The sequence below is a fragment of the Electrophorus electricus genome, chromosome 18 (genome assembly GCF_041902795.1).
Source record: "Electrophorus electricus isolate QZ-2024a chromosome 18, ASM4190279v1, whole genome shotgun sequence".
In the NCBI taxonomy this organism is placed as follows: Eukaryota; Metazoa; Chordata; class Actinopteri; order Gymnotiformes; family Gymnotidae; genus Electrophorus; species Electrophorus electricus.
In genome coordinates this window covers 6573441-6594891 of record NC_137514.1, presented here as the reverse complement: position 1 = coordinate 6594891, position 21451 = coordinate 6573441, and the positions used below count along the sequence as shown (strand labels likewise).

The 21451-nt window shown below is 50.1% G+C and overlaps 1 protein-coding gene across 3 annotated transcripts in view; it reads right to left on the bottom strand.

Annotated features, from left to right (window-relative positions):
• Window positions 1-455: 455 nt before the first annotated feature.
• raph1b (Ras association (RalGDS/AF-6) and pleckstrin homology domains 1b) overlaps window positions 456-21451 on the bottom strand; it is a 34600-nt gene continuing 13604 nt past the window's right edge. For 2 of the 3 annotated variants that reach the window (XM_027022308.3, XM_081701104.1), the window contains 14 exons: window positions 16566-16685; window positions 16257-16359; window positions 15183-15817; window positions 12255-12329; window positions 9420-9497; window positions 7397-7556; window positions 7133-7254; window positions 6852-6917; window positions 6414-6557; window positions 5558-5668; window positions 4950-5048; window positions 4624-4744; window positions 4037-4176; window positions 456-3775 (listed from right to left, as the gene is read on the bottom strand). In XM_027022308.3, the coding sequence (XP_026878109.3) occupies window positions 1217-3775; window positions 4037-4176; window positions 4624-4744; window positions 4950-5048; window positions 5558-5668; window positions 6414-6557; window positions 6852-6917; window positions 7133-7254; window positions 7397-7556; window positions 9420-9497; window positions 12255-12329; window positions 15183-15817; window positions 16257-16359; window positions 16566-16685 (4533 nt within the window). In that variant the 3' untranslated portion in view covers window positions 456-1216. The remainder of the gene's footprint in view (window positions 3776-4036; window positions 4177-4623; window positions 4745-4949; window positions 5049-5557; window positions 5669-6413; window positions 6558-6851; window positions 6918-7132; window positions 7255-7396; window positions 7557-9419; window positions 9498-12254; window positions 12330-15182; window positions 15818-16256; window positions 16360-16565; window positions 16686-21451) is intronic. The other variant, XM_035534824.2, reaches the window with a different exon arrangement.

Here is a 21451-nt window from a genome sequence, read left to right as displayed (position 1 = left end):
CAACCCTAGAAAGAAACATGGTATTTTTGTATAGTCAATCTTTTAAAAACACAAGATGAGCTCCCAGATGGGTGCCCCATCCTCATTTGAACCATATTCTGTTATGGCATTTTCTGTTCATAATATATAATCCTCATACTGTGTATTCTGGCCCTTCTGGCCCTTTCTGAGACCCATTAACCAAAGCATTAAGACACAAGGCATGTGTATACAAGAGGGCCTTTTTCTATGACCACTCCTTAAAGAAGAATTACATGTTCAATAGCTGTTAAGTAGGAAATTGCTCCCATTTTATAAGTCATGTGACCCAATGTCAGTTTCTTGATAAATGTACAGCTGTTGCCAAGACACATGAATCTTGACCAGAAGGTGGCAGGACCAGTCAAATAGGTAAAGCAGATGATTTTACAGCCAGATACTGCAGGTATGTAACTAAAGGAAATAAGTCAGACAAGTCCAACTAACATGTATTCCACAATCTCACAGAATAAACCAACAGAAATTAACAGGGGTCTGTTCACTTTTGTGACTTGTTTAAATGCCCTTTAACAAATAACGGCTCTTGCTCGCAAACCTTGTAGACGTAATTTTTCCAACATTTTCCAACTGCTAACAAATTGTCAAATAGCTTCCATCCTTTTATACAACATGTTTCCTGAAACAATTGCTACCTAACAACTTAAGGAGGCTCAAAGAACACTAAACCTTTCTGAAGCACTCCTGCCAAATGCTAAACACATTCATTGACCACTAAATTTAAATCTGTCTCTTGTCAGGAAAAGGCAAAAAAGACCAGTCAAAAATTCTCTGTACAAAATCACCTAATCTCTACTGCTCCCTCAAACAGTTCAAAATAAGAAAATCTCTTCAAACTTTTAAATAAATTTATATAAAAAAAACAAAGGCAAAATGTATCCTCCCTATTCATTTCCATCCCTGTAGTGCATAACATTCAACCACCCAAAAATAAACTGAACTTTTGTATGTCGACTATTAATTTTGCCCCATGTCCATGCAGTACCAGTATGTTGCAGAGATTTCTTTCATGTCATATTTTGAAACAGAATTTGACACCAAGTGGAACCAATCTGTATTAAAGCTGAAAGTCCTTTTGTTTTCTTTTGTCCATAGAGTCACATGAGCGCACTGTTTAAAAGGCAGAACAACCCTGTAGGAGAGACAAGTAGGGAGACCGTGCAAGGAAGTTCTGGTACACTCAGTTTGTCAGTTTTGTACTTTGGTCCCGTTTGGGTGGGGTAGGAGGTGGTCCTCGCCTTAGTGTTGCATAGCCAGAGATGTTGCCAGACATGAACCCACTCCCGCTGTGCCTCTGCTCATCAAGAAGCAGCTCTGGAGGAGGCGGAGGCAGGGCCATGTCATCCATGGTGGCCACAGGGTCCAACTTGGCTCCAGAGCTGCGCAAGGACTTGCGTCTCAGAGTCCGGTTCAGGTCGTCCAGAAAATTTGGCTGAGCGCTGCTCTTTGGGGAGGTTGGAGGAGCAGGCCCTCCCGGAAAGGAAGGCGGTGGATCAGGTGTGGTGTTGCTCTGGCGGAGTGATGTTGGAGGCGCCGTCTTCTTCAGGGAGCTCTTGCTCCAGGTAGGCTTGGGCTGGGGGTTCACCACAGCTACTTTGGGTGTGCCTGCATGGAGATCACTTGGAAGCGGCGGTGGAGGTGGGAGGTCCATCTCAAATGGAGGAGGTGGGAAAATGTCATTCTCTGGAGGGGGAGGAGATGGAAAATCTGCAGTGGCCACTCTGTTCTGCAAGGCGAGTGGTAGGCTGGTCAGATTCAGTTTGCCAGGTTTGGGGGGTGCAGGTGGACCAGTGGGCAAGTCCTTGGAAGGTGAACCAGAGGATGACACTGGAGCAGAAGCTGCTGCACTGGGGTTGAACTTGCTCACCAAGTTGCGTCGGGACTCTTGGTACTCGGCCGAAGAGTTGGACTTGATGCTGGAATTACGCTTCGGGGTTGGTGGGGGCCTCTTGCCCCCTGCATAGGATCCAGAGGGAGACTTCTTCATGGGGGAACCTAATTGGGTAGGGGGAAGTGGAGGAGGAGGAGGGGGAGTTGGGCCTGGTGGAGGTGGAGCATGTGCGGATGGAGGTGGAGGTGGGGGTGGGGGTGGGAAGGCAAGTGTGGTCTCCGGAGGAGGAGGAGGAGGAAACTCGGGTGACTTCTGTAGCTGCTGGACTTGTCCACCAGGCTGCCATTTTGGTTTAGCCTTCACTGCAGGTGGTGAAAGGGGAGCTTTAAGGTTCTCAGCATGGCTGATTGCTGGAGGAGCTGCCCCAGGGAACTGGCTGGCAATCTGCTTGACCAAGGATGTTGTAGCAGAGGCTGGGCTGGAGACTGGCGAAGACTTTGAGATGCTGTGTTGCTTGGGTAGTGTAGGAGGTGGATGACATTTCACTGTTGTAGGAAGAGGTGGTGGAGGTGGTGGAGGCGGTGGAGGAGGAACAGCGGGAAGGGGACTAGCTGGGGACACTGGCAGGATGCCGCCTGAAGGTTTTGGTGCAGTTTGGGGTGGAAATCCTCCAGTGAATATTTTGGGCAAGGCTCGGGGTGGACCAAGCTGCTGCGTGGGGCCTGGTGGAGGTGGTGGAGGTGGTGGAGGTGCTGGGACCGAAGGCTGTTCAGGTGGGAGAGGAGGGGCCGGTGGAGTGGGGGGTGGAGGAGGCAGAGGAGGAGGAGGGGGTGGAGGAGACTGAGCTTGACTGTCTGGAGGCGACATATCCCTCGATAAGGTGGGAAACTTCTGGGACGGGACATGCTTGAGGCCATTAGAAGTTAGCAAAGGGGCAGCTGGCTGGGGTGGAGGTGGTGGAGGCAAGCCATTAGTTTGTAGTGGGGGTGGTGGAGGGGGGAGAGGTTCGGACTGGACAGGTGGGGGTGGAGGTGGAAAAGGTTGGGACTGCATGGGTACTGGAGGAGGAGGAGGAGGAGGAGGTGGAGGAGGCTGGGACTGAACAGGGGCTGGAGGTGCAAAATGTTGGGACGGCATGGGTACCAGAGGAGGACGAGGCGGAGGAGGTTGGGACTGAACAAGGGATGGAGGTGGAGGTGGAAAAGGTTGGGACTGCATAAGTACCGGAGGAGGGCGAGATGGATGAAGCTGGGACTGGATGGGTACAGGAGGAGGACGAGGTGGAGGAGGTTGGGACTGAATAGGTACAGAAGGAGGAGGAGGCGGAGGATGGGGCTGGATGGGCGCCGGAGGTGGAGGTGAGGATGATGGGGTAATGTGAGGCACTGTGGCTGGGCTCATAGGTCCAAATTTCAGGGCAGCCATGGCTGAACCTGGAGCAGGCAGGGGTGCTAATGGAGGAGGTGGTGGTGGAGGTGGGACAATTGCACCTGGCGGAACATTGTTGAGGTGGGGCTTCAAAGCCTGAGGGGGTGGAGTTGGAAGCACCTGCTGGGCTTGGGGGTGTGGCTTGGCAGCCTGAGAGGAATTCTTCAGGCGGGTAATAGTGCTGTATTTGGCAAATACGGGTGGAGCTGAATGGTGGGAGATGATGGCAGGGGGAGGTGGGGGCGGAGGTGGTGGTGGAGGAGGGGATGGAGCTGGAGAGGGCTGGGGTGGAGCTTGGATAGGTGTGGGGGGACTGCTTCCGGGGGAGGTAGACTGCGTCTGCGTCTGCGCAGACGCGTGTATAGGCTGCTGCTGAGCCACGTAAGGAGGGTTAGCAGGGCAGGAGTGGACGCTGTGTACATTGTGTCCACCATGTCCACTGTGGGTAGAATGGATCGAGCGCGTCGACTCTGGTCTTGACTGCGCAAGAAAAATGGCAAATAACTTCAGTGAACAAGTCAATTTACACCAGGGTATACCAGTGTATACTAGAATATACTACGATCAGAAGCTCTCTCAAGCTGGCTCAAAACATTCAGTTCTTTGCTACGACATTTTTACCTAAAATAAAGCGAATTTTCAAAATTAGATATACAATTAGACGCTTTTTCCTAACAAATATCTCAAGCAATATTAGCCACTTGGCAAAACTGGTTCCTGATCAAACTTCTGAAAACTCACCCTGGTGCTTTCCTCTATCTGCGTGCCTCTCTTCCAGGCTTCGGAGAAGATGGAGCTGACCACGCTCTGAGAGCGGCCATGGGAGGAAGAGGTGCCGTCCGGCACGCCACCGTCTGTCTGTGAGTGGTTGGACTGTGACTCTACATGGACACGTGTATGTCCAGTGTTAGTATTTGACCATCCTCATACTGCGGTTAGCGCTTTCGCTCAGACAGCACTGACTCTAGATCAGTCTACATTGAAAGTATTCATAAAATTAGCCTTGGGAAAAACCTAAAACTAGGATACAAAGCTAAGCTAAGGCAAAACACCAAATTCCAAGAACAATTTTGGAATGTTTTGAAAGAGTGAAGGAAATACAGTTAGCTGAGGTTCAAACAGTATGATCTGAAGCCTAGTAGCTTTCTTGCCTAATGTTCAGCTGATTCTTTTTTTTTTTTTGGCCTTAAAGGATGTTCCTGTAATCAGTACACCTTCAGGATCCAAGACTTGGAAGCTGTATGAGTGCACTATGACTAAGCCACGGTCCAAAACGGTCATGGCAAGTGGTAACAGCTGATCTGGGCTCAGTTTTCATGGTGACTCACCAGGGACGCTGGCTGAGCTGGTGCCAGACTTCATGCTGGAGCTGGAAAGAGATGACCAGTCGTAGGCAGCCTCAGTGCGCTTCATGGCCTCCTGATAGTTCAGATACAACCGTTTCCCATACTGCAGAGAAAATACACGCAATACGACTATTTATAGGCGTGCAGGAACTTAAGAGGAACATTTGTACCATTGTTTGGACAGTGATTCACTGAACCTGATTAAGGTTGCACATTTCTGAACTTGCCAGTTGGGCTATAGAGAACTAAATGGTTAAAAGTTCTAACAGTCAGGGGACATGATTGGGCAGAAGCCCCCTGTTGGTTACCTTAGCGATGCGTATCCCGTTGACCCACTGATGAAGGGTCCTGACATCATCGCAGCACAGATACTTGATGTACTGGGACTTCTTCTGAATCTGAGGGTGCTGGGAAGACAGTACATGGTGTTACCATGACAGTCATGAAATTCATAGTGAAATAATTAATCCCTGAATCTCCACTAGAGGGCAGCGTCAGTTTCTGTTTTACCAACGCAAGCCCAGTTGTCTCAGAACAGGACGCAGACGAAACTTGGAGGCGGCCATCGCTTAAATGCTACTGCACACTCAAGATTTACTCAGTAATCATCTTCAGTGAGAACTTCTGTTGAGAAACCGATGAGCACTGGGACCTGGTCCAGTGTATAACCCGACAGGATACTGTACTGTGCATCCATGGTGCATGTGTGGCTGTGTCCGGGTCAGATAAATGCTGTGGAGGGCTCAGAGAAGCAGACAGATGGCTTTGAAGCCCTTGGAGGCAGTGAAATGGGGGGCTAATGGTATTACAAGGCAGGATGTTTCTGCGTCTGTCCCAAGGGACGCGCACGTGCGCACACTTTCATCCTAATGGATAAGCGAGGGGCGACACTATGAAGACACACCGACAGACAAACCTTGAGTGCAAGGCAGTAATCGGTAGGAGCCTTGTATTTGCTCCGGTAGTCTTGTCCATAATAAACATTGACATGGTCCAACTGCAAGAAGCACACCAAGTCTTTGGATGCCTGCATAAAAAGAGAATGGCATGGTTTCAGTATTTTCTATATGATAGCTGTGATGTGGACATTGCACCACTAGGGGGAGCTCTTTCAGAACAGCTTCAGAGTAACGCAGTGAGACAAAGTTCAAATATTTGATAGAACATTACACTGCCATTTCAAACACTAGAACATAAAGGCCAGAAGCAGCCCATTACAGTGTGATGTAAATGTGCGTCTGTTGAGGGGAGGTTGGATGGACAGATTAAGTTTAGTTATTCCTGAAGAAATTACTGTAGTGACATGCTAAAGACACAAATGAACGCCAAGAGCCTGTAAGAACATGTGCGAGCTAGAGAGAGTGTGTGTCTTGTTCCTTGAGGGCTAATGCAGGCAGTCATAGATGTGCAGGCAGCATATGGTTTACGTTGCCTACGTTAAGTGGATCCCTAAACAGGAAATGCCACAGAGAAGATCATTCAGTTCAAGTGATGGCTCACACACACACACACACACACGTGAAACACATGTAAAAGCACTCACGCATGCGATCACTTACTCAAAGTACTCACATGCATCCTCACATTAACTATGCGACATCAGGCAGTGTAATGCTCTCATACAACGAGCACCACGAGACAACTGTACATATATATTGCTACACACATACAGTGTCAGTTGTGTGTATTGGAAGTGTTCCCTGGTCAATGCACCAGGAAGAATTCACTGTCTGGTCTGATTCTGAAATGTATTTTAACCCCCCCCCCCACACCTTTGCCTTGCCCTTAGGCACAAAATAGATGCCAGATGCTCGAAGTAGGAAGTAGCGCTTCTTCCATGACTTTTTCCCATCATCCTTCAGCCAGAGTACACCCTCGATCTCGGGCACTGACACCGAGCCACCACAGAAACACTCCTATGCGCGCGCGCGCACACACACACACACACACACACACACGCACACACGCACACACGCACACACGCGCACACACACACAGAGAGAGAATGTTACCATCATAAGAAGTATATTGCTGCCGTTAAACAACAATCTATTGTGTGTCACTGAAATTGGGTGAGTTGTTTTGGGCAGAAAGTGTGGAGATTTTTTTTTTGCTTGAGAAACTTGGAAGGGTAGAACTCAGCTACAGGACTGCACAGGGGCGAGGAGCCCTCACACCCCAGAGACAAAACACTAGTGTGTGTCAGTGACCTCCAGGAGCGCATCCTTGTTCTTGTCTGCCATCTCCGAGGTCTCCTTCCTCCCCAGGAGATAATTCTGAAAACAGAGAGCATCTGAGAAACGCCACGCAGAAGGAGAGACAAGATTGTGTGTGTGTTTGCATGCACAGCTGTTCTTAGCACCTGGACCTATAGCAGCATGACAAGCGCAGAGTGTGTGTGAGTGAGAAAGCGAGTGAGTGCGTACTACTGAGTGGCTCTATCGGTGTGAGTGTGTATGAGAGCGCGTGTGAATTGTGCGTGTGTTCTCACCTGCGGGTTCTTGAAGAGCGCGTACTTCTCGATGCGTTCGATGAACATAAGCTTGTTCTGACTGTCTCTGGTCCAGTTAAGCAGGTTCTCGACCAGGTTCTCATGGTCCTCAAATATACGTTCTAAAGGTGGGGGATGGGTCAGCGTAGCATGATGGGACTTCACAATGAACACATACTTTTACAGTTTACTCACCCACAGAGGAAGGAGGAAATCTTAGGCAAGATAACGTGTATAACTGTGTGTGTGTGTGTGTGTCCGCACCCATCTGCAGCTCGGTGATGGTCTCCACCAGGGCCCAGTCGGGGCTGTACCCACAGTGGGATTTGTCCAGCAGGCTGTCTAGCACTTGCCTCACACTCTGCCTCTCGTCCACCATCATCGTTTTTGAGCTCTCGTCCGACATGTGTACGCGGATCACCAGCTGAGGAAGGGTGGGGAGGGAGAAGCCACGAGTCATCACGACCTCGCTATTAACTTTTTATCTGTGTGACGCCCGCGCCAAACACAAGCCTCCTCCGTCTGTGTGCCTCCTTGTTCTCGTACCTGCTAATGGCTTCCCGCATGCATCATACATGTCTCCCTATCACGCTGTTTATTATCCAGCGCTGCACCAGAGTTCTGATACCCCTGAGGCACCACGTGGTACATTAGCTGCTGGAGTCCTTGGAAGATCTGAGACTGAAACTGTGTTAGTAATGTATTGATGTTGTACAGAAATGTGTGCCACAGTGACTAAAGTTGGTTTGGAGTATTATTTTTTTCCCCCTCCAGCTACTTTGGGTCGAAGTTAACCTTTTAAAGACAAATCCATAAACCAATAGCACTTCCTTTTGCACTTGGTGTGAGAGAGAGAGAGAGAGAGAGAGACAGACAGAGAGAGAGAGAGCTCTGTGCAACAGAGGGCTGATGTGAGCTTGGCTCTCTCCACCGTCACCCTCCAAGGTTCTGCCCTGGTCAGGCCCCGAGCTCCCCGTTAAAAGCCCCAGCTGTGCTGATGCTCCGTGAGCGGACGAACACAGCGGTCCTGACCAGCTGTGACCCGGTGATCGTCCTCATGAGCCATCAGTGTCTCCACGTGACTGTGTGGATGAAACCAGTGGGCCTGCTAGGCACTGTGTTCCAGTCTCACTGGAGCTGCTTTCAATTCTATATGAACGAAGTTACAGTTATGAATGGGAGCGTTAGTGATTTAAATTAACTGAAATAAATTTCCCCTTTCTTGCGCATTGCTTCACATATGTAAAACGACTCCTCCGATCTGTGAGCTACACGAAGGGCTTCAGAAGACTGTGTATAATCAGAAACGTCAGGAGCAGAGAAGAGCACCCGCCTCCCAATTTCACACCCTATTTTCTCTCCGCTGAGAGAGAGAGAGAGACCATGACAGAGTACGACTGAAAACACTCGATGGGTCCAACCTCTCCCCAACACTCCTCTCTCTCTCTCTCTCACACACGCATGTATGCACAAACATAAGCACACACACCAAGTAATTTAGCATAAATATATGCTATCTGGAGACACTTATCTTCAATTTCCCCAATGCACATAAAACCCCTATAATATGATGAATATTCTAACTGTGCCACTACCCTAAAACACTTATTATTTAAATTATGTGGTAAAGAGACATTATAAATGTTATTATAGGTGATTCACACAGTCATCAAAGCCCATCCATTACAGTCATTACAACCCATTCTTACACAAAGAAGCAGTCTGGCTCTGCCCCTACCTGCCATGATGGCTCAGAGCTCCCACTTTCCTCAGAGCTCACAGTAAAGCCAAACATGCACCAGCCACTGCAAAAGAGGCCCATTCACCAGCCGGGCTTGACAGGCTCCTTGGGGCGAGCGCGTGCCTGGTGGCGTTTGTCTGCTCCCCGTGGTCGTTTAGACCAGCCCTGAACCCACACGGCTGGGCGGAGTGTACCAGCTGCGGCGGGACTGGGGATAAAGGCGTGTGTGTGTGTGTGTGTGTGTGTGTGTGTGTGTGTGTGTGTGTGTGTGTGTGTGTGTGTGTGTGTCAGTAGCGGTGCAGGTCTCCTATTAAACCAGCGACAGATAAGAGGCGCGCGCGCGCACATGCGTACACAGTGACCTATTTTCTGCTGTGCTTGCTCATCTGGCTCACTCCTCTTTCCCAGCGGAGTGCGCGAGAGATGCACTCTGGTGTGCAGCACTTAGATGGTGGATATACTGGGTCTCATGGAGAAACACACACACACACACACACACACACACACACACACACACACACACACACACACACACCCCCCACCCACCTTTTTGACCTGGGCTTCTTTGATTTTCTCCAGAGCCACACGGATTTTCTCAGCCTTTGCTTTGGCAGCTTGCTCTTCCTATAGAAACACGACAAAATTAACAAACAGAAACATGAAGGAACACCAAAATAACATTAAACACACACACATCCCTACGGAGACACGGGCGGACGCCTACAAAACGCACCAAAGGTCTTCACACCAACAGGAGCACGGTCTTTTTCTACACGGTCAGTTTTCTTGTCTGTAGCTCTGCCTGCTACTTGGAGCCCCACCGCCCACTGACCCCGCTGCCCCTGGACCCCCGCCACCCTACCTGGCCCCTCCAGCAGGCGGTCACCACGTCCATCTTCCACCCCCCCCCCCCCCCCCCAAGGCAGCTGCACGTGGGCTAGCCCGCACCACGCGCCCCCACCCCCGCGACGCCGTCCACAGGTGCTTATCTGCGTGGTGCGCGAGGTGGACCTTCTGGCCGGCGTTTCGGGGGTGGGAAAAAAAAAAACAAGCAAGCAAACAAACAAGTCCCGGAAAATAGTCCAGGATGGAAGAAAGGCGATTCCGTGGAGGTGCGCGTTACCAAGAGTCTCTAATGCTGCAGAGGCAGAGACAGAACAACCTAGACGGCAAAGACCAACGAAGTCCTGAGGAGACGAGAAGACGTGCGCGCGTGCGCGAGAGCTAGACGGAGGGGACGGTGTCCCACGCGACCAGAGGCTCCACGGGCGTCAGAGCGCACGCTAGTGAGCTACAGGTCTGGTAATGTGGCAGGGTGGGAGAGGGAGACCAGCAGAGTCTCTCTCAGCTTCTGTCCACTTCCCGCTTGTCTCCCTCACGGTCTCATTTTCCTCTCCGTGTGCATGTCTCTTCTTTCGGTCTCAGTGTGCCCGTCTCCCACTGTCTCTTCTCTCCCTCTCTCTTATCTCGGAGATGAATCCCCCTCACGAACAAGGAACCCTCCGCTCGCTCTCGACCAATCAACACAAGCACCCGTGGCCCCATGGGCCAACCGGAGGGTCCCACTTCCATGACCTTCTTTTTTGGATAGCCAATCACAACGAGGACCAACGCTTACAGCCCCTCTGCTGTCGCTCTCGCTGAAAAAGAAACTGCTCGGTTTCTGGAATTTCCGTGGGGAGATCCACAGGGAGGTTTTTTTTTTTTGCTGATGTACTATTTATTTCTTCACTGGAGGGAACAGGACAGTGAATTGTCTCTCCATGCCTTCCGTTCACTCACCCCCCCCCTCATCCCCACTCAGCTTTATCCTGTTACTCTTAGGCTGAGAGAGAGAGAGAGAGAGAGAGACAGACACAGAGAGATAAACAGGAAAGCAGTGTTTCACCCATGTCTGTATCACTACCATTGCTTGGCTCATTCTTTCAGCTCCGTCCAGCAGTGCTAGTCCTGCACTGAGCATGTGTGTGATCTACAGCGAGCGCGCAAGCACTAACGCGACGTTAGCGGCCTTTGCAAAGCCCGTTATAAACCCATTCAGATTCTCTTTGAAGTCTCTCCTCTTCCTCGGCCCCCTCCTCCTGCTCCTCGTGCTGTAATTCGACGCGCCGTCTCCGTCCACGGCTGCGACAGGACGCCTGGCGAGGATGAAGAGCGCGAATCGGGCCTCCCTGGCCTCTCCTGGTCCCAACCACGCAGCTGTCGCAAAAAGGCGGCGCCGGGCTGTTTTTGGGAGATACGTCTTGCGCAGTGGTGGCTCAGTGGTTAAGGCACATGACTTGTAATCGGAAGGTTGCTGGTTCAAGCGCTGCCAAGCTGCCACTGAGCAAGACCCTCCAGTTGTACTCAGTCATAATCGTAAGCCGCTTTGGACAAACGCGTCAGCCAAATGCCGCGAATGTAAACTACGCGAGCAGTTCTCTAATCTCACACGCAGTTGATGACGGGGACGTTTCCTCTGTGCAGTGTGGCAGCTTTCGCTCAGGAGGGTCTCCATCAGCAGAGATGGTTGTTGGGTCACACTGCTGTATACCCACAGCCGCCTTTCAAACAGGCAGCACGTTGAAATCATCAGCCTACAGTCAAAAGGGCGCGGGGCTCCACAGAACTCTACGTCCAGCAATAATTACATTGCAGTTTTCCCTCTTTTAAAGTATCATTTACTCCAACACGTTTTATAACACTGCAAGTAGACAATTCTTAATAAATACCATCTCCTGTTGGCGTGCAAGTATTGCAGGTCAGAACCACGCAGGCAGTTTCTGAATGTACTTTCAACACAAAGAATCAGTCCTGCGCATTCACGTGTCTGTGACCAAGTGTGATGATCTATGGGAAGGTTTCATTCATGTACATGGATCCAGACTGATCACGAACATGAACGAAAAAGACTGATCACAGATCAGCACCGAAATACACCCCGTCAAACATTTAAAAACCTTACTGTGGTGTTTGGCTATTCTAAAGAAACGGGGCTATTGGACGATCTGGGTACAGTTTCCAAACACATCGCAGCCATTACCTGTTGTTGAACGTTCAAAGTAATTTTTGTTACATACAATGATTTGTTCTACAGCTCTGTCGGGAAACAGGCTCGTGTGCCAGTCCAGTACAGACTGGACTCGCTTTAAATCCCTTTAAAAACTTGAAGACAGAAAGTGGGAGGAGTTTAGGAAAGTGGGCAGGGTTTTTAGGCAAATGGGCATCGCACATGCGGCCATAGGGGGTGAAGCTATGCAAATCGACAGATGTTTGTGGTGGGTGAAGCTCGGAGTCCAATAATGGCCAGGGGGTGGGGTTAAGAGGGCAGCGACGTGAGCGCACCAATCACATGCGGACAGTAAAGAGGAGGCGGGAGCAAGCGAAAGGGTGCGTGTTCACCTTGGTCAGCAGGTGAGAGGGTTTCCCCGCAATGCTTTTGAGAATCAGGGAGGTCTCCCTGTCCAGGTAGGAGTGCTTCACGACAGCAGAGGAGGAGACAGACAAGATCAGTCAGTGCAAAATGATCTCGGCTGATCTAGAACATGTCAGTGATTTTTAAACAGAGTGAAAGCGTGTTGATTGTGGTACGTTAACTGAGAGGTGGAGAGAGACGTGACCCAAAAAAACAAGAAAAAAAAGGTAAGAAATGAGTGATATAGATGATGATTATGATGAAAGCATTCAAACTGTTTGGAGGTCCCTTTTAAGTGCTACTGCAGAGCAGAGGTGTAATTATCAGTAGCCTCATATATGCCTAAGCAAACCAGAACGGGAAGACGGGGACAGTCACGCTGTCTGATGTTTAGATACCCCCTAGAACTGGATGGACTCTGGATTTTAAAACACACGTTCTTTGTGCAAGGGATTTATTGAGTAATCTTTCTGGTTACCCTGGCAGATTAACAAAAATGAACTGCTGGAATCGAAGGGCGCACACCACATTCACATTCTCTCTCACACACACACACACACACACACTTACAGTGCACTGATCCACTTCCCACTCGTGCGAGGAGAAGTCTAGGTGCCGCCTGGCAGCGTTACCATTCGCCCTTCTCGGCAAGGCATGCTGGGGACAGGGGAGGGGTCAGGTGGTGACATCTCAGACAGACAAGTGAGGGTGGCATCAGTCATGCAGGCAGGCAAGGGGAGGGTGGCATCAGTCATGCAGGCAGACAAGTGAGGGTGGCATCAGTCATGCAGGCAGGCAAGGGGAGGGGGGCATCAGTCATGCAGGCAGGCAAGTGAGGGTGGCATCAGTCATGCAGGCAGACAAGTGAGGGTGGCATCAGTCATGCAGGCAGGCAAGGGGAGGGGGGCATCAGTCATGCAGGCAGGCAAGTGAGGGTGGCATCAGTCATGCAGGCAGGCAAGTGAGGGTGGCATCAGTCATGCAGGCAGACAAGTGAGGGTGGCATCAGTCATGCAGGCAGGCAAGGGGAGGGTGGCATCAGTCATGCAGGCAGACAAGTGAGGGGGGCATCAGTCATGCAGGCAGGCAAGTGAGGGTGGCATCAGTCATGCAGGCAGACAAGTGAGGGTGGCATCAGTCATGCAGGCAGGCAAGGGGAGGGGGGCATCAGTCATGCAGGCAGGCAAGTGAGGGTGGCATCAGTCATGCAGGCAGGCAAGTGAGGGTGGCATCAGTCATGCAGGCAGACAAGTGAGGGTGGCATCAGTCATGCAGGCAGGCAAGGGGAGGGGGGCATCAGTCATGCAGGCAGGCAAGTGAGGGTGGCATCAGTCATGCAGGCAGGCAAGTGAGGGTGGCATCAGTCATGCAGGCAGACAAGTGAGGGTGGCATCAGTCATGCAGGCAGGCAAGGGGAGGGGGGCAACGTAAGAAAATGACGCTCCACAGAGTCACTTATTTGCGTTTGGAGTCATTGGACCCCCGTGACCCCACCAAAGGCGAAACTAAATGAGCGTGAGGATGAAGCAGGCTGAGCAATGGAGAGCCTCACTGCTTCACTACTGTTAAAAGAGCACAGCGCATTGCACGCACACACACACACACACACACACACACACACACACACACACACACACACACACACACACACACACACACACACACACACACACAGGACACAGGCTGCATGCTAAACCTGTCAGAATGTGCACATTCCCGTCGTGCTGCCGATGAAAATGGCACCTTCTGCGTCACGGTGCACGCGGATCCGCATGGAGGTTATTCATTTACCGTGGGCTAATTAGCACAATTAATTAGCAAAAAGACTGGAATGGTAATTATAATTACATAGAGTGTGCAGCGGGGTTAATTACAGCATGTCAAACATTCTTCACAGCAGTCATGCAGCAAGGCTTCTATGCACACACACTAGAACCGTTTGCAAGGCATGTTACATTATATGAATGCACACTCAGGTTTGTAAGGATAAACTGCATCTGATTTTAGCTAACCTGCAGTAGTTTCACTGACTGCACCAGATTACTGGAACCTTATTACACACCTCACAGATTTTGGATGTGTATGTGGTATGTCTGTGTGTGTGTGTGTGTGTGTGTGTGTGTGTGTGTGTGTGTGTGTGTGTGTGTGTGGTGTGGAGTCGATCCAGGCCATGAGTCAGCTGTTCAACAGCTCCAGGATGAAGTCAATAAAACAGTCATCATCATCACATTAAAACCACAACACACCCTTTCCTCTGCTTGTGAGACCAGAGAAGAGCTGGGAACAGAAGTGTGTATATGTGTGTGTGTGCGTTTAAAAAGCTACTCCACATCTTTTGCTGAATAAATACTCAAGCGAGTCATTTGAAACTCAGACTTAACAGTAACTAAAGTGTGACTTTTCCCCTCAGCACCTTTGTAAGAGTCACTTACTCTCCCTCACACACACACACACACACCCTTACTGCACTTATCTGTTGGTTAAGAGAAACTCTGTTAACATTAGTTGGCAATAGAGAAAGTGGTGAGCCAAGCCGGCTTTGAGCTGTAACAAATACCCTACACATAACGAGGGTGGGGGGCTTTTTTCACTTGGCTTTTGCTAACAGTGCAGACATCTGGAATCCCACCCTGGAGCCAGAAGCTCTACTGTACTCCATGACCTCAGAGTGCAAAGTACCCTGGGAAATGCAGTCATGGACTGGCAGATTTGAAAAAAGAAATTGTTCTAATCTCTGCAGTCACAGATTTCATTTTTTTAAATTAATTAATTCCACAGCTGCGATTTTTAAAATACCCTAAAAATGTATTAAATAACAAATAAAACTAATGTGATGTAAAGAAAAAAAAGAAAAACAGACATGAGTTTGTCATTGTGTGTACACGCACGTGTACGTACGTGTGTGTGTATTGTACCTCTGTGCTCGTCTGATTCAGGTTTGCACTCTTGTGGGCGTGGCCCATCCCTGCCCCATGCCCCTCCCCCTCTTGCCCCCTCATGTCCAGCGAATCCGTGCTGGAGGCAGAGGCGGAGTTAATGCTGGAGCGCGATGAATGTCCGACCGAGCGTGCCTCCGCTTCGCCGAGCGTTCCCGCCGAGCCGGTGCGCCGGTGGTGCGGGCCCGCCGTCGCCATGGCGCTGCGTGGCGCGGCCGATGAATGCGAGGAGGAGGAGCAGGAGGAGGACGAGGGTGAGGTCTGACGCGCCGCCTCGTCCATGCTCCGCGACGCCTTCTCCAGCTGGGCAGTGATGTCATCCAAGGAGAAGTTAGAAGCGAGGGGGCGGGGCTGACCTCCGCGGACAGTGCTAGCAGGGGAGGCCCGGGTGCTGCTGCAGGCGCTGCCCCCACTGCTGCTCCCGCCCCCGGCCCCGCCCCCTCCCCCCACCTGACGGGCGCTGCCCGAGCGACCTGGGCCGGGGCGCTGCCGGGTTTTGGGGTCCACCGGGCGGCCGGAGGAAGGCTTGCCAATGGTGCTAAGCTCCTGCTCAATGGAGCAGAGGTCAGCCATGAGGGCGTCCAGGTCGACCGGCTCGCCCTGGTTTATGGCTTCTGTGGGGGATAGAGCAGAGGGGTTTGCAACAGACACACACACACACACACACACACACACACACACACACACACACACACACACACACACACACCTATCCAGATCACCTCTTTCTATAGTCTGCTGTTTCAGTGTAGATACACTGCAAAAAGCAACTTCCATGGAATGAAGGATGGATGGAGCTCTGCCCAAAACATCCTTTTTCTCTGGAAATCTTTTGAACTTCATAGGAGTTTTGACTGTGTCCATCTTTTACTACAGTACACTCCAGTTACCCCTATAGCACACTGCGGTTACACTATATACGGGACTTCTTGGGCAAATCAATGAACAGCACGTGCACACGCTCACAGGAGGGAAAAGCAAAATTGTGGAAACTGTGTGAGTGCACTGGTGCATTCTGGGATGCTTCCTGTATGGGGGTACACGTGTGCTGACCGTTGATGTTGTACATGGAGAATCGGTAGGAGAAGTTGGCCAGGTTGGTCTCTTCTCTGAGAGGAGCTTTGTGTACCTTCCCTGGACGCCCGTCATCCAAACTCTGGGGGGGGGGGGGGGGAGAGAGAGAGAGAGAGAGAGAGAGAGAGAGAGAGAGAGAGAGATAAGAAACATATTTAACATTAACTGCCATTGTCTCCTCTCCAGATCATGGAATTATAATCTTCTACAAATATGATAATGGAATAAACTGAATCAACTGTCAAACTGTGAAAGGGTGGTGTGTGTGGGTGGGTGGGTGCATTTTACCTGTGTGAGTTTGTCCAGTTCTCCCAACCAGTCTCCGAACATCTTGTCTAGGTCCTGATCCTCCTTATCACTGTCCTCCTCTGCTGCGTGGTCCAACTCATCATCTGAAACCTGCTCCATCTGTCTCACAAACACACACACATACACACACACTCTCTTACAATTTTTCATGCCTTACAACTCAAACTTGTTCCATCACCATAGCAACTCCAAAGGCCTTCTCTGATCACAAAGTCAGTCTGCAGCGGTTGCCATGTCAACGTCTTGCATGGTGAGCTCTGGACCACTCCTTCTAGCGCCTCTAGTGTGCGTGTGTGTGTTTGCGTGTGCGCGCCCACAGCACCTGAAGCTCCGCCCACGCGGCGGCCGGGCTGGCGACCTTTGGCTGCTGAGCTCATGCCATCCTGCGCACCCCAAAGACACACCGCGTGGCAAACACACACACAGGAACGCGAGTGTGTCCTTCGCTGCACCACAGTTGCCAGCTGGAGGAGTGTAGCATGGTTGTCATAGTAACCTTCATGACATCTCCGAGACTGGTGCAGTTGCCGCAGCAACGGCCACCTCGTTCTCCTCCGTTGGGCTTTCCCCGTCGTGCCTTTCGGCTCAGTGAAGAACACAACGGCCTTATAGTTCCCTGGTATTGTACTACACTGCACAGGGCCTCCACTGTACAGCCAAAGCCCCAACCTCTACAACACACACCCCAAGTGTAGCCAGGAGACACACACACACACACACACACACACGCGCTATGTTTAGTAACTACAACCTTTACTATTATTGTAATTAAAAACTAACTGCTAACTTTAAATGCAGTATTTTACACTGAGGAAGGTCTGTTGTCTTGGTTTTGACCTCGACAGAGACGCCATAAGGATTTAAGGTAAGGAGAGAGCGCCCTCTACTGTACAACAGGAGAGCCAACAGCCAGAGCAACCACTCCCTCAACCAAGACACATGAGGGTGGGTGAGTCAGCATGAGAGAGAGGAGTGTGTGGGGCCTGAAAAGTGTGTGAAAGTGTACGCACGCAACTGTAGCGGTTCGTTATGCAACAGTAGGAATTAGAAAACAAATGCACATTGAATGCTGCAGTGGGACACACTCTCACGCTCTGCATCTGTGCTTCCATCTTACCACACCTCCCTCCGTCCAACTTTCTCAGCGTCAGTCCATCTGAAAACATCAGGATGTTTAGTTCACGCATCTGGAAAAAGGGCGCGCAGAACTCTCCGTTGCTCACCTTCTCTCCGGGTTGAACCAAGCAGCAGTCCCCTGGGGGGTACATGACTTGAGATCGTATTACCTGTCAAATTGACCCCATCCTTTGATCCCAAACGGAGATCAGAGGGGTTGCGTGTGCGCGTGTGTGTCCTGATCCGTCGACCAAATTAAACGCCAGGCGGCCGGTGAGAAAAGCAGCCTTTGAAAGGCTGACAAAAAAAGACGGATTTGGAGTCCACACGTCCCAGCGGAGGACGGCTCCTCCTGCCGTCTCTTTGTTGAGAGACACCAGCACAGGAGCGTCCGTCTGTCCCCTGGTACAGCTGCACTCAGGAGACGTTATGGACTTCTTCTTCGGCCGCTGGTGACGGGGTTGATGATGCTTTGATTTAGTAGCTACTTCTACTAAAATGACTGTCCGTTTCTGTGTGGAAAGGCCGCCGGGTTTTCCCACTGTAAAAAGCTCCCCTTCACTGGGCTGAAGTTAGCAGGAGACAGTAAACTGCAGCGGGTTAAAGCAATACTGTGTGTGTGTGTGTTCAGACGAGTAAAGGGCGATCTCTCACACAGAGATGGACAGAGGGAGGTAAGACACACAGAGCCAACCGAACACCAGCTTAGACAACACACACCATTATTTGTCAGGCCAATAAAGCACTTGAACTGAATTAAGAGAGAGAGAGAGAGAGAGAGAGAGGAGTGATGTAAATAAGGAAAGACAAAGAAAAAGTTAGTGTTGGCTCCCTGAAGCTCAACAGCCTGATTTTAGAAAATGTTCCCACTCTACTTGGGTGTGGACTTGGTCTCCAACACACACACGCACACACGCACACACAGCTGAAGCACAAGATGCTGACATACATCGCTAATCTCACACACATGCATCAGTTTCAACGTGCCTGTTGTACACACACACACACACACACACGTGTGTGTGTATGCGCCCATGCAGCTGCCTGGGAGAAAATAGCTACTCCGTGTGTGGGGGGGTGCGGTGAGAGAATGAGCAAGTTAATACTTTTTATACCTACAAATAATAATAAATAAGAACTAAGACAGGACCAACGGCATGTTCAAACAATCTCTGCAGAGGGAAAGACTCGGGAAAGGTCTGGCTGCTCTGTAGGTATGTTAACTACATGGACAGTAATGAAGATACTGTACCTTTATACAGGACTGAATGCCTTAGGAAGCTGTGTGTATATATGCATGCGTGTGTTGGAGGCAGAAACGAACTGGACCCCACCACACAGTAGCATTGGGGAAACCCTGTCTGGGCACCTACAGCGCATCACATCTGTCAGCTCCAGCGGGGGGGTGTGTGTGTGTGTGTGTGTGTGTGAGAAATGTCTAGGATGTGCAGAATTCTCTCATGAGCATCCTTCAGTTTCTTTCAACCTTCAGCTGCTCACCTTTTGCCCCTCCATTCTCTCTCTGTCTCTCTCTCTCTCTCTCAGACACACCCACACACCCACACCCACACACTCACACCCACATCACGGTTTCGTTTGGGAAGTTGTGTGACGCACAAGCATCTTACTAAACTGACTTTAGGCGGGCACTCCCAACTCAGCCGGTATATTTTTCTTACTGGTCCCGCCCCTCCATTACGTCAAACCCGGAGTCTGACTGGTCCTTAACTTTGGGTTTAGCTGGTCAGTGCTAGTTATAGCTTCCATGTGTATGGAGAATAAATCAATAAACCATTTAGAATTGTCCCCCGAGAAATGTACCATTACACAGGCACATCCAATCAATAAAGTCTCGATCACAAGATGTATATAAGTCTGTGTGTGTGTGGACACACATGGATGCATGTATGAGGAGAGAGAGTGAGTGTGTGTGAACGCCCTGCAGTATCAGGCTACTTGATGGCAGGACTAAACCGACAGCCTTGAATGACCCCTGGTATAATCATACACTGTTGAAAAAGCCATAAACGCCCCACCTGAACTGTAAAAGTTATCCAAACACCATCTGGGACATTTGAATACATCTGTGAAAAGCACCAGGAAAAGGAACAGAATACAGTGGTGTACAACAAACTGACCTTTGAGAAATACTGTACCGCTCCAAAAGTGCTTGACTGGGGTGGCTAACTGTAAACGGACAATGTTGAATGGCTGTTTGCGTGTGAAAAACATTTGCAGGTGGGGGAGGGATGGGTATTGTTGTAGTTGCGGTTCACTACCCCCAGTACTCCATTATACTTCCGGAGTGTTCCACAGCATGGGCAGCTGGTTGTGCTGTTAATGCTAAACTAGGCATATATTCTCTCTCTCTCTCAGAGAGAGAGAGAGAGAGAGAGAGAGAGAGAGAGAGAGAGAGAGAGAGAGAGAGAGAGAGAGAGAGAGAGAGAGAGAGAGAAAGAGAGAGAGTGTGAGTGTGACGGGAGCACTTTACCTTAAAAATGGCCACGTTGCTAATGGATACTAACAGGAAACTGCGTGCTAATGTGTTTTTGAATTACAACTGGTGTGTAATGGCAACCAGTGTGTAGCTTCAACTGGTGTGTAACAATGGCTGTTAACGGTAGCTGCTTGCTGCAGTCAGGAATGGGAGAGACTCCCAGGACTTAAGTTCACGTTAGAACTTTCCCTTCTGATCAAAGTCCTTCATTTTGCAAAAGTTCGAGATAAGAGTTTGGGAGAGGAAGGTGATTGGACATTGGCAGGAAGTGGCAGTGAGCTAAAGGAACCTTCCGGATGCACCGATGACTCTCACGTGTTCCTACGTCTGGAACAAAGGCTCTCCAGAGATGGTGAAAGAGCCGTAAGGAAATACTTTTTTTTTACATTTCAAAACATTTTAAAAAGAGACTGCATTGTGCATCAAACGTTGCAATATAAGCAGACCATTTTGAAAAGAAACCAGCTTAAGATTTTTGGCCAGGTCAAAGAAAGTAAAACTAACCTCCACTCAAAACAGCGGTGCATGGTGTGTGAACAGCCTTGTTATTAAACAACTCCAAGATCTCCTCGCGCTGATCTGAGATCAATTTAGTGGTCTAGCTAATCATGGTTAGGGGTAGTGCTTGGACACTGGGAGCTGACCTGAGATCAGTGGTATAAAGGTATGCCAGCATGGTTCTCTGCAGGGGGGAGGCACAGAGCCGGACAGGAGACGCTGACGTTACAGCCCGACTACTGGGACACAGTCCAGTCCAGATCCTCAGTGATTTGCCTCTCCGTCACAGCTACTGCAGTCTAGTGCTGCTGCTGATCTGGACCAAGGCTACATAATCTTGTACATAATCCTGTAATTGCAGTCATTTCATTTAAGCAATAACGACCTCTGAAAAGCTCTGTATACACGTACACACCACATCGCTTTCATGTTACAAGCTTCCACCCAAGACGCAACTGGGGGCGAGAAAGAATCAAAGCATTCTGTTCTGGAGGGACAGAAATCTAATGAAGAGGTGATAGAAATGTTTGAGATACAGGCCAATCAAGTGTCTCTCAGTCTCTCTCTCTCTCTCATCTCTCTCTCTCTCTCTCTCATCTCAAAAGCTCAGTTCCCTAGCAACACTTCTGTGTTCATCAGAGATACAGAGTCTCTCACAAACCTGCCGCTAACATCACTTCACTTCCGGCGGGGGAAAAACGAAGCCTGACCCGTTCCCAGGCTTGGGGGGGGGGGGGGGGGGCTATGCGGTCTG